The sequence below is a fragment of the Hippichthys cyanospilos genome, chromosome 2 (assembly GCF_059441005.1).
Source record: "Hippichthys cyanospilos isolate Australia breed blue-spotted pipefish chromosome 2, RoL_Hcya_1.0, whole genome shotgun sequence".
Classification (NCBI taxonomy): Eukaryota; Metazoa; Chordata; class Actinopteri; order Syngnathiformes; family Syngnathidae; genus Hippichthys; species Hippichthys cyanospilos.
The window spans coordinates 8,014,832-8,027,703 of NC_142370.1; the positions used below are offsets into that span (position 1 = coordinate 8,014,832).

Sequence of the window (12,872 nt, forward strand, 5' to 3'; positions counted from 1 at the left end):
AGGCATGGCAGAGTTTAATCACAGCACCAGCTAGTCTCGGGCAAGCGTACACAGAAGTCCACATGTGTTTGCTTCACTGTATACATGCGTATTGTTGAAACACGCCCGTCTAAAGGCAAAATATGTGGGGACAAGATGAGAACTTTGTCTTCTGCTCAGATTATTTTTGTAGAAATGAAGCCTTATCCAGCAACTCCAGTAGATAGGTTGTGTCAAATATTACATTTCTGGGTCATCTCCAGCAAAATTGTCACTCGTGACAATCTGCTTCCATCTCAAATGCAAAGGCACACAAAGTTGTGCAAAGGATTCATCATAAATATCGCAACACAATTTGGCAACGTTACTGCAGCTAATTTGCTCTTAAAATGAAAATAAATATGCAGTTGCTGTCATGGCATAAAAAGAATTGAGTTGCTGATACTGTAGAAACCTTGTTAAAATCTCACTTGAGAACTGTCGACTTAGGCAGTTATGCAAGACTTAAGATGTATTAAAGGTGCTTAATTCAATGCTCTTTAGCTGAGCTGAACAGTTAGCAGCTTGCGTCTGTTTTACAGCTAATTTGAAGGGAAGGGTCCAATTAGTAAACTCAATCTCACATTGCATTTTACTCTACACATTTGGAAAGCTTAGCTATCTGAACTTTCTGCTGTATGATTATTTTTTTTAAACTAACTTGAAAATCAGTTTTCAGTCACTTATTTCCATTCATCAGTGTCAGAGATGACTCACTGGCACGGCAGACTTACTCCTATTGTCGCGTTTTCACATAACTGTGACGGGCCCACCGGTTCTACGTTTATCCATGTACCATTTGGCCTGTGGTTCTGACAAGTTAAAAAAAAATGCTTCCAATGCCACAAATGGAAAATGGTGTCTTCTGTTCCGGAGCTATGAATCCTCACCACTTTTTCCCCGTCTATGGCATTTATGCACTTGGCCATTTGTTTAGAGCGTATGACCCGGGGTTAATGCATATTTCAAACCAATGTTAACAATCTGTTGTGTGTGACTTTGCTATGTTGACACATTTGGGGGAGTAAGTGGATTTGCCGAGGGACCCCAGGTGTCAACCTACCGTGAAATTACCCTGCTGCTCGAGGCAGTGCTCTTGTCATATTGTGGGCGTGACCATGTGCTATGTGACATTCTGTGACTCAGACTGTTAATTTGCGTCTGCTTTGTCTCAGACAGCAAATTCATCAAACCCAAACACGGGGCATCACTGAAAAGGACATTGTGTCCTCGACTGAGCACACAAGGACTGAGTGGAGTAGCATCAATGACCCAAAAGAAAGAGACCAAAAATATCCATCTCAGGGACACAAATAAATATGCTGAATCTCAGGAGAATGAGATGAGACTCATAAAGATGGCCAGTCCCATCATTCATTTCTGCATAGTCGTGTTTGCTTTCATACATAGATGCTAGTGGTGCTTGACCAAACAAAGTTGACTCTGACCTGAACCCACCTACACACAAAAAGAAAAAAAATCCAACGTGTCTGGGAAAAGACCCAAAGCAAGCACGCTGCGCACCTACTATGTCAATATTCCGAGGGAAAATGCAACATTGCTTGTCCAAGTAACACCAAATGATGTAATGGATAAATCATTCCCATAGAATGAACATATCGCTGGCATCGGGCCGAATCCTTGTGTCTCCAACGATCATCACTTTGCAGGATAATCAAAAATGAGCAAGCAACACTCATATGTGAACTGCTGAGTAGTATATGTATATGTGTTAAAAAAAAAAATCACAAAAAATGTGACTTATGAGGTTTTGGCCCAACGCCAGCGATTTGCATGCTATGTTGACCTCTGTCTACTTTTAGCAGACAGTGGGCAGGAAGAACAAGTGAGAATGGAGACAAGGAGATGTGGGGCGGTTCTGTTTAGCTCATGCTAGGCCAAACATGGGCCTCTATTAACAATGTGAGATTTTTTATTTTTATTTTTTTTTACCTCCACCTATAACAGACTGACTCCTCCCCATCTTGTATTCCTGTGCATGCAACAGTCACTTGAGTTGGAAGGCTGCGGCAGTGAATATTAGCAGAGGCTTTGCTTTCACTTGCAGCGTTCCTTCGGTTACATTCCGGAAAAGAAGAAAATCTTTTCATTTTCAGAACCCAATTTCAATTGACTTACTGCTAGGACTGAAACAGGAAAAACACTCAATCATGCCACAATCATGGGTAGTGCTCATTTGCTTGAGTGGCACATTTTTATTTGGACAAAGCATGTCACATGATGAAAATGACGCTTCACATCACTTGGAAAAAAGAGGAACCTTGGAAACCAGGAGTCCTACCTGGACGAAGTCATCAGATTCTGGCATCTCCTTCGAGGCAGGTAAATTCAGCATTCTTCTCATGTTATGCCAATGAATGGGACAATCCCTTTTCAAAAGATGTGCATTTTTCAAAGCTGAAGGACGAGGAGACGATCACGACCCCCGAAAATTGATGGCGGAGAGACAAAAGAGAGAAGCCTGGTGGAAGAGGAAACATGCAGCCACAGTGGACTCCTTTGCATATCGAATAGTAAGACACCATGATTACTTTTTTGCCTTTTTAAAGAAATGTACAACTGTCAATCAATATAATTTTTAGAAAGTTGATTGTATATACTATACTATATGTAGTATGTATAGTATATATTTTAGATATTTTATTTTGGTCAAAATCTTCATTTTTTTAAAATAATATTTAGGGGGTAATTGTAAATTATTTAAGAAGAAATACAAATATAATTATAAAATCTGTTTGAAATGCCTTGCGTGGTGCCATATTCTTCACATTGAGTCAGTGGTGTTAGCATATATCGTATTGGTGCTCCTGCGTCAGTTTTCTCTTTTTTTTTTTCTTATCTAGCTAACGTTTGCAAGGGCTTTTAATAAACATGTTTTAGACGTGATAATTGAAATTTGAAAATTTAAATGGAAACATATGAAAGTTATTTGAAAATAGATTTGTGTTACAGCTATAGTTTTTTCAAACTGCGCAAGTACTGTAATCTTCTGAAAACTGTTGTATTGATTTTTTACCAGTAGAGGGTGTTAAGGCACATTAAACTGCATACGTATAAGCGCCAGAGAGGGTTCATAATGACAGACGTGCGCTGCGCGGTTCCCCAACATATCAATCATCCAATCATCTATCATCTGGAGTGGCACCCGGTGTGTGTGCGCGTGTGTGTATCCAGTTCTGGAATGGCAAGTCAAATGGACTCTTGTGTTTGTTTGGGTTTCGTGTCTCTATTGGTCATTGTAGATTACGCCTGGAAGTCGATATTAATTACATCTTTTTAATGCTGCTTTTTTAATGTTCTCATTTTTATTTCTTTTATTGTTTTGCCTTTGTGCATTTCTTATCAAAATGAATTAACGTTTTCCTCCAATTATGTAGTAACGTCGCTCTCTCCTGGTAAGTATGGGAAATGCTGCCGTTTACAACTTTCACGGAACTTTAACAACGGAATAAAATAAAATGCCAACCTGTTTTCGATTTGTAGCTCGTGCTGTATTCTAATTTCGTTCTAGAAAAAAAATAAGTCGTTTTTACTCGTTTCCTTAGTCGTTTCTGACAACAAACGTGAAAATCAAGCTGTTTCTCACATTTTCGGTGTCCATTTCAAAACAAAATAAAAGAAATCGAAGTTGTAGCTAATTTTAAAAATATGTTTCTAAACGTATACATCCAAAGCCCTATTTGAACAACCACCGTTCGGTAGTTTGCGTTCTGAACTTTTCAAACGCTGTTGATTGTTAGGCTGGTTTAGGGCGACCTCTAGCGGGATGGAGGATGAAGAAAAAAGGAGATGATGCCCCAAGCAATTTGATGGGTGTATTGAAGGAGTTTCATGCTGAGAAGAGAAAGCTAATGGATCCAGAGAAAGCACAGGGCAAAGAGGAGGAAGAGGAGGATGAAGATGAAGACGACGACGACGATGATGATGATGATGACGAGGAGGAGGAGGACGACGATGATGACGAAGAGGAGGAAGATGAAGAGGTGCAAACTTACTGAACGTTGTGTTTGATGTACAGTGATGCACATTGTTGCCTTTTGTCTCAGGAAGAAGAAGAAGAGGAGAAAGAAGAAGAAGGGAATGGAGAAGAGGAGGAGGGGGGAGAAGAGGTAACTGAAGCTCCCAGCGATCAAACGGAAACAAAGAGCACCTCAGCAGAGTCTCCCATGGGCCGGTGTCAGACTGATAAGAGTGAAATCAGCTGCAGGAATGTGGGCATGACTCACCTGCCAATCATCCATAACCTGGAGGCCACCAAGATGGACGTGGGAGGTGAGTTGAAATGAGAAAAGTTTCATTGAATTAATCAGTCAACGTCAATTCATGATTAATTTATTTAATAACGAATAATAACAACACGAATAATAACTTATTATATGTGGTTAGCATGGTTCAGAGGTTTCAGACTCAAAGTTTGGGTCTGGCCTTCCCGTGTGAAGTTTGTATCTTGCTTGTGCTTTCCCTCGCTTTCCAAAATCATGTTAGCATCATGCAAGAATTTTAGAATTCTACCTACCTGCAAATTTAATGAAGACAAGGGGTTTAGAAAATGGATAATTACATACTATAAAATGTTAGATTTTTTTCTTTGTTTCTTGTTTTTCTTGTTTTCCTGTTGTTTCAGCTAATTAACTGGAAGAAATTTAGTGGTTCCCTTACTTCAGACTGAGGGATGATGGGTCAATTTACAGACACATGTAGCTGACGCTTGATCTCATATTTTATCTAATATGTTGGCTTATTTCATGCTGGTCGAGCTTTACGTTCATCAATCCTTTTTTTGATGAACCGAAATAGCTAGCTAGCTATCTAGACAGATAACTAGGTAGCTAGCCATCCACCTAAGTAGCGAAGGAGCAATAATAGCTAGCTAGCTCGATAGCGAGCTAGACAGATAGCTATCGAGCTAGCTAACTAGATAGCTAGATGCATGGGTAGATGAAAAGATAGATAGATAGATAGATAGATAGATAGATGTCACAAATCATTACTTTTTCGAGGAATTGAGAAAAAAAAACCTGTCTGTTGAGCCAATAACATTTAATCGCCAAACAAAGCAAACCCTGCCAATACTTTGTATTGGTTAATAATTTGCTAATGATTATTGCTTGCAAAAATAACTGACTCACATTGGGACTGACTAAAATAATGAAAAGAAAAAAAAAATTGGACGTGGGGGAGGTTTCCGCTCAACCGCGATGAAATTGCACTTCATTTGTCCCAATCAGCACAACGCAACTGTCCCTGTCCAACACAAGCTTATTGTCGTGCATCTTTGTCTCACCAAGAAAACAACATCAGAGTGATTCCTCCAGACATTTTCTCCGGCGTGCCAAAGCTGGAATCCTTGGACCTGAGCAAAAACCAACTGGATGATGATTCCTTCATGCAAAACCCACTGTCTGTGAGTACTGTAGCTTTGTACCTACACGTCTTTGCACTTGCTAAAAATAATCCACCCGCCCACACGAACTGTCCATGTACCTCAAACGTCATGCTGCGGAGATCATGTCAAATCACGATGTCTTGTGCCAGCAGTCCCAGTCAAATTGCTGCCTCTTAAACCCAACAGGCAGAAACTGTAGCTTCAAAACCACGCCACATACAGCTTTGCGATAACAAACGGCATCTTATTCTGATGGTTATTTCAGCATCTTCTGACGTTTTCGATGTATTTCATTGATGTGAAAAAAAATAAATAATGCATCTCATTCAAATCAAAGGCAGTCCTAATCCTGTATGATTACAATAATTTGAGAGGGAGTGCTGGGAATCACATTAACTCATCCTTGCTAAGAATAACCTTCGGTCTAACCTCAAATTGACCACAGGCCAAACGCACACAAAGATCCTGACCACACTCAAGCGGCCCGCTGCGCTCCGACCAATCATTACGCACCACCATCGCAGCTCTCTGACGCCATTGGCTGCACCGACATGTTGGAAAACAGCTGAAGCCAATGACGAGAAGGAAAGGGAATTATTTTTAGGGGATTTTTTTTCACTTCCCAGTAATGACAGAGGACTGATGGACTGGCTCAAGGGACGCTGCGATGGATCCAGTCCACGGCTTTTAGATGACACGCATCAACCACGGCGGCTTTCGCTCCCTGCCAGCCGCATTGATAGGCTGAACCAAAAATACAACATGATAGATGATACGGACGACTTGTACAGACTTATTTGGCATTCTCCCTCTCGGTTCATTTCTTTCAACTCTGTAATTCTGTGATGGCGTTGAAGACAAGCATCTATTTTGTTCTTTGGCCCTTTCACTGCTCTTTTTGATGTGTGCTCTTTAGAACTTGAGCTCTCTGAAGAAGCTGAAGTTAGATGGCAACCGGCTCTCAGTGATCCCCGCGCTGCCTCTGGCCCTTGAGGAGCTCAGCGTCAACGACAACAATCTACATAGGCTTTCCCCTCGTTGTTTCGCAGGTAGACGCCAGCCCTGATAAAAGGGGAAGTCAACCATGAAAAATTCTTGGCAGTAATATGTCTGATGCCGCCCCACTAGTGAAAATACGAAATTCTAATTAATATTGTGTTTGTGGAATATGAATTAGGCAGTGAATTGTTTTTTTTGCAATGCCGTCAACTATCTGGATCTGCTAGTCACTGTAGTGATATACAAACCTGAATGTCACGGATAAGCTGAGCTGAATCTTCATGCCTCCATCCCTGCTTATTGAAAAAGACACATAGCCAACATATACGTCAGTGGAAGTAAACGGTTGGATTCCAGTTGACGTATTAAAACGGCCATGGCTGTGAATGAGTTAATCAGATTGCAGGATTTAGACGAGTGGGGGTGCCCAAAACATGATATAGTATAGAAAGTATTTGGGTTGACTTTCCTTTTAAGCGTTGAGGCATTATGTTGCAAATTATGGAAATTCCTTTGATGATATCATAGCAAGAATCAAGACACTAGGGAGCTGAAATTTCCAGCAGAGGATTACAACGTTTACAATTTCAAAATGCAATGATTCAGACATTTCTATGTAATTGCAGCTGATTGTGTGAGATTTTGTGTACAAAAATAATAATTGTCCAAATTTTGGACCATATAAAACCATTATAATTACAAATTTTGAGATGAATTTTGATAGGATATTTTACATTGATTTTCCTGCAATTTTTGCAACATTCCGTTGAGCGGCAGCCAAACTATGTCAGCAAACAGAAAATTCTTTTTTGACTTGTGGTAGTAGAGACCAGTTAATGGCTGTATTTTTCAGTGTCATTGTCGCTTCACAGGCTATAACGTCTCGAAGTGTAGCAATGCTCCGTTTCTGCCGTTAGGGTTGAGGAACCTGTTGAACCTGGAGCTGGAAGGGAACGGTCTTCAAGAGGCTGCTGTGTCGCCTCAAGCGTTCCAACCACTCAAGGGTCTTCGTCACCTCAAACTGGAGAACAACCGATTTCGCGCTCTCCCCTGGGGTCTTCCCCGCTCGCTGCAGGTGCAACACTCCACCTTTTAGAAAAGTTCACAATTTTGGTTAGATTAATAATAGTGACTTTTGAAAAATAAAATTGCTTTTGCGCAGACTTTAGAAATGGATGAAAACCTGATCGAGGAAGTGTCAGAAGAGGCACTGAGGAGCTGCGGTCAGTTGAAAATGTTGGACCTGAGTCACAACCTCCTACGTGAGGATGGATTTGCCCAACATGTCTGGAGCCGCCTTCGGTAGGTTCATCCAATCACACCGCTATTTGCGCACCTAATGATACGGGAATCACTCATCCACATACGTTAATCATTTTCATCCACTATACTGTAATTCCCATGTCAGCCACAAGGAGGTGGAAGCGGAAATGTGATTATTACACGCCACGCATTTTTGATTGATGGCAGAGCTGATAGCGGTTGAAACTTGTGGCAGATAAACTACCATCCAAAGAAACATTTAGTGACAGATCATTTGCTATTCTTGACATCAGTGCCAATACATCAGGCTACACATACACAATAAAATACCGGTACAAATTAAAGCCTCTGAAATTGCCATCATCTGTGTCGTCATTACAATTTATGTTCTTATGTCCTTTCCCTCTCTCACACACACACTCGGTGACAGATTCTCAGACTGAAGGCTGAGCTATGTGTGTGGAGATAAACAGCCGCGTGTGTGTGTGTAAGAGCGAGGGCAATTGCATGTCTCAAAGTGTTTGCGAGCGCGTGTGTTTATATGTGCGTGTAAGTTGTCTATAAATATACAGTAGGTCATTCCTGTGGCCTTTTCCATTGCTCCCTGGGATTCTTCTGAACCATAGCTGCAGCTTCTGGGAGAGCTGTGGAGAGAGGGAGAACGGGCGAAGAAACAGTCAAGCACATTTTGAGATTATAATGAGAAAAGAGACAAACATTAATGATGAGCAGGTGGCTGCTTAAACATGTTTTCTCATTTTTAATTGTTTATGAGAGAGTGCATTAAATGGGACATTCTACCATTTTAAGAACATTCAGACTTACATGTAGGCTAAATGCTAAAAACATAACAATATTTATTAGTAGTTTTTATTATTTTATTATATTGTTTGTTCTTGTAATTTATACCCCTTTAGCATTATGTGAAAACATGCTATGTTTAGCATTTAGCCGACATGTAGATTTGAATGTATTTGCAAATTCAAACGCATGCCTATTGTAAAAATCATGGTATTTTTTCATCCCATGGTTTTTCATCCCATAATCTCTTTCCTGTCTGTTCCCAATCCTGTGTTTTCAGGTAAAGTTCAATCCCTTCCAGTGGGAATCCCAGAATTCTTGTGACATGCGGGATTGGGGAAAAAATGTCAGACTCTACTGTAAAAGTCTCAGGGGTACCAAAAATGGCCACAAAAATTGATAAATATCAGGATTTTTAAATATGATTTGAATAAAAATGTGATCTTTCCAAGGTTGATCTTGATATTAGTTGTCGGCATTCCATCATGGAAGTTTGCAAGCAATTTCGATTGGTCAATACTTTGTAAAAAAAAAAAAAAAAAAAAAAAAGTTGACTCATAATTTTGTGGAAAAAAATGACATGAGGTTTTTGTCTTGATGCCAGTGAAATGTTTGATATTTGTATTTCTTTTTTTTTTCGTCCACAGAAAACTTGAAGTCTTGGACCTGTCTCACAACCAGCTGACGTCAGTGGCCATGAATCTCCCGCGTCGTCTCCTCCAACTAAATGTCCAACATAACAACATCAGCCGAATCCCCGCTCAGGTTTTTCGCCACCTGCGACCGGGCCTGCGCACACTCGCTATGTCTCACAACGCCTTAAGGGACCAGGGAATCGAGCGGGGATCTTTTGTCGGAACCTTCCGCTCGCTTCATGAGCTCCTGTTGGACCACAACCATCTGGGGGAGGTTCCTCGTTGGGTTCGGCAGTTCAAAAACCTGCGAGTACTCAGGCTGGACAGCAACTATATAAGGTGGGATTCTTGTCACATTTTTTATTTCATAATGTGGTTAAAGCCAAACTGCCACCTCTGCGTATTTAGATCTACATAGTTTAATTGGTGTCAAACTCCAGTCCTCGAAGGTCGGTATCCTTTCCAAGTTTCATTTGAAAAATTTGAATCAGGTGTTTTGGGGGGGTGGAAAACATGCAGGATACTAGCCCCCACGGACTGGAGTTTGACATCGATAATAGTTCTTTTTGGTTAATTAAATTTAGTACTCGTGGTTTGTTTGCAGTACAGTTATTATAGCTCACAAAAATTAATGACATAAAGAAAACTAACATTTTTGTAAGAAATAAAAATGTCTTTTTTTTAATGGTAAGGAATCAACAATTAAATAACATAAATGTCCATTGTTTTTGTATTTTTCTTTTTCTATTTTAAAGATCTTTTGAATTGTATTTATTTCACTACCACTTGAGTATTGTAGTGGACCCTGTTCAAAATACTAAGCGACCAAATGTTATCCCACACTTGAAAAAATATTCTATATAGTAAGAAGAAATTAAAACTACTACTCACGCTAAAACAAAAACAAAAACAAAACTAATGCACACAATTTTAAAATAATAAAAATGGATGAAAACTAATATACGTGCTCTAAAAACTACCTAAAACTAAGGAAATTTAAGTCAAAACAAAATAGAAAACTAAATTATTAAAATTAAAAATTGATTAAAGATCAGAAACCATTCCAACCCTGTTTGCGAGATTTCAGTGTTTATTTTAGATGTATTTATTTTTAAAGTAATTATTTCAACAAGAGGTGGAGTTTATTAAACAACACTTAGTGACATTTTTTATATCCTTAATAAATAAAACAAGTCTAAGATTAAAAACTAAAGTATAATAAAAACTAAAAAACCTGCTCTAAAAAAAAATAAAATGAGGGAAATGGAACAAGGTCAAAACAAAAGTGAAATGTAATAAAAAATCCAAAATTGAGCAAGTTTTGAGTGTTTATTTTAATATATATATATATATATATATATATATATATATATATATATATATATATAATCACCAATTTGCAAACCTTTGAGGTTCATTTTGAATGTATTCATTTAAATACTATTTGAGAGGTTTAATTTACGCTACTAAACAAAGTGACATTTTTTTTCACAAAAATAAGCGTCACGAAAAATCTAAATCTGTTCAAAAACTAAAACAATACAATCTACAAAATATAAAAATGGACTATTTAAAAAAAAAAAAAACTAAGGGAATTTAACAAATTTATAATGTAATAAAAACGGCCTATGATACAAAATCTCACAACCTGTTTTGCGATTGTTGCATGTCTTGTTTCCAGGCTGGTGAGACAGTGGGGCGTGTGCCACCCCCAAAATTCCGGCTCCACCTTATCTTCGGTCCACTTAGAAAACAACCTGTTGGTGCCGGACAAGATTCCCTCCAGTGCCTTCACTTGCCTCACAGATGCTCAAGGACTTGTTATCCATCCTCAACGAGGGAATTTTCCAGAAATCTAGACATCAACATGATCTTTGCAGCATTTCTTTTCAAACCACACAAACTGAACTAAGACTGAACAATTTAAGACTGAACAAAACATGCTTGCTGTGCCGCAATGAAAAATTCAATACTAATAATTGCCATTCTCATGTTGACATTTTTTCCAAGCAGTTTATTTGAAGACGTCAGCGTGTATTCTTTTTTCCAACAGAATATTTGCAAATAATTGAAATATTTGACCTGATTCAAATGAGCAGTTTATCAGCAAGCTCTTCGGAAGATATTTTCGTCAGCATCATGGGCAAAGTAAGTAGAGAAAATTACAATGTCTCTCAAGAATTAATTTCAGTGCTTCTCAGCTAACAGCCAATCACAGCTCGGCTTGTGAACCTCACATGACCAACAGGTGCACTGTGATTGGTTGTTACCTGAGCACATGAGATGTAATTTTCAGTTGACAGCAAGTAGCACAATGTGTGTGTTTTTTTTTTTTTTTTAATATTAATTGTACATGAAAAATTGTTTATTTTTTGTACTGACTAGAGACAAAATTCCTTATTACCGCTAAAAATGGCAGTATAGTCTACAGGAAAAATAATGGAATTTTCTTAACTGTTCTAATGCTTTCAGAGGGGACTGAAGAGCTTTTCCAATCTGTCAAATGAACGTTCTGGAAACAAAGTTGTAGTGTACCAACAGCAGCCAAAGTGCTAACATAGCCATGTCAACCTATGAAAATGTTTTCATCTTTGGGCACTCCTACAAGACACGTGACTGACTCCCAGTGCGAAACTTCTGTCCGGGGGCGGGGGTGACGTTACTTGACGTTACTTGACTTTTTTTTTTTTTTCCAGTCCCCATTAACTGCATAAAACAAGAGATTACTGTATTGTTACTGTTATTATTACTGCGGTGTTGACTTATGCATCCGTATACTTCTTGACATTATGGGAAAAAAACATTATGCATAGTAAAACCATTAAAAAAATATTCCTCTCAACCCAGCACCTTACTTTTACCACTTAGGCAACAAATACGGTTGAACACGTTTGTAAATAAGATTGATTGTACTTGCCGCTACATTTGAATGTATTGTCAAGTACATTTGAACCAGTTTGCCAATTAAAAACTGTCTCTCCACATTGGCAGCGCCACACAATCCAAGAAATACTTCATGATTAGAAACTGTGTTTTTGATGTGACGTTCCACCTGCACATGTCGCCTTAGATCATTCAGAAATAGGATGATTCGAAATAGGATATAAGATGCCAGCTTTCAGCAATGCCAGCTTTCAGCAAGTTTTACTGTAAATGCAAGTAATTCATGGTTGTAAATTAGAGACGGTCTCCTGCAGATGCTTAAGCCAACAGGGGGAAACGAAGAAAGTAGGAATGAAGGCGCTCCGAAAATGCTACAGAGCTGCTTTTTGTACCCATTTGCATTTATACGCTTTCTCCCTCGGCAAGTAATCACATGTTAGATTTCTCCTTTTCAGCCTTGCGCATGTGGCGCTGCTTCTATTCGCCATAATTGTACAGTCATGCTGCCAACAGCATATTACTGTCTAAGATACGCCACATTCTCATTTGCAGGAGCAAGCTGCTTCACGAGAAAAAAAAAAAAGTGAATGAGGTCTCTTTCCCATCACCACTAAAATTCCGCTCTCATCTTCGATTCGCCAACCTCCCTGTTCGCGCCTTGTCACGTTTGGCTATTTTCAAATCTGACAGACTTGCCTCTCAGTGCCATCCGTCAGAATGCGTGTATGTGACAGTTATGTTAAACCCACATCCCACCAGATAACCGATGTTTAATTCATCACTGGGAATCCACTGATAGCACTTTAGCGAGAGCGGAAGCATGCTGCTTTTTCTCTGACATACCGTGTGTGTTTTAACCCTTTTGC

The 12,872-nt window shown here is 39.1% G+C and overlaps 1 protein-coding gene across 1 annotated transcript; it reads left to right on the forward strand.

Annotated features, from left to right (window-relative positions):
* Positions 1-2,047: 2,047 nt before the first annotated feature.
* On the forward strand, positions 2,048-12,168 carry LOC148427120 (extracellular matrix protein 2). The gene is made up of 10 exons (XM_088408153.1): positions 2,048-2,361; positions 2,437-2,552; positions 3,780-4,022; positions 4,086-4,311; positions 5,328-5,443; positions 6,342-6,474; positions 7,342-7,499; positions 7,587-7,726; positions 9,136-9,462; positions 10,805-12,168. Exons 1-10 carry the CDS (start codon positions 2,190-2,192, stop codon positions 10,980-10,982), a joined length of 1,809 nt encoding a protein of 602 aa, XP_088264279.1. The 5' UTR covers positions 2,048-2,189; the 3' UTR covers positions 10,983-12,168.
* Positions 12,169-12,872: the final 704 nt, after the last annotated feature.

Coding starts and splice junctions, on each gene's coding strand:
- LOC148427120 (XM_088408153.1), top strand. CDS start 2,190: ATGCCACAATCATGGGTAGTGCTCATTTGCTTGAGTGGCACATTTTTA. Junction 2,553..3,779: donor ACTCCTTTGCATATCGAATA/GTAAGACACCAT, acceptor GTTGATTGTTAG/GCTGGTTTAGGGCGACCTCT. Junction 7,500..7,586: donor GTCTTCCCCGCTCGCTGCAG/GTGCAACACTCC, acceptor GCTTTTGCGCAG/ACTTTAGAAATGGATGAAAA.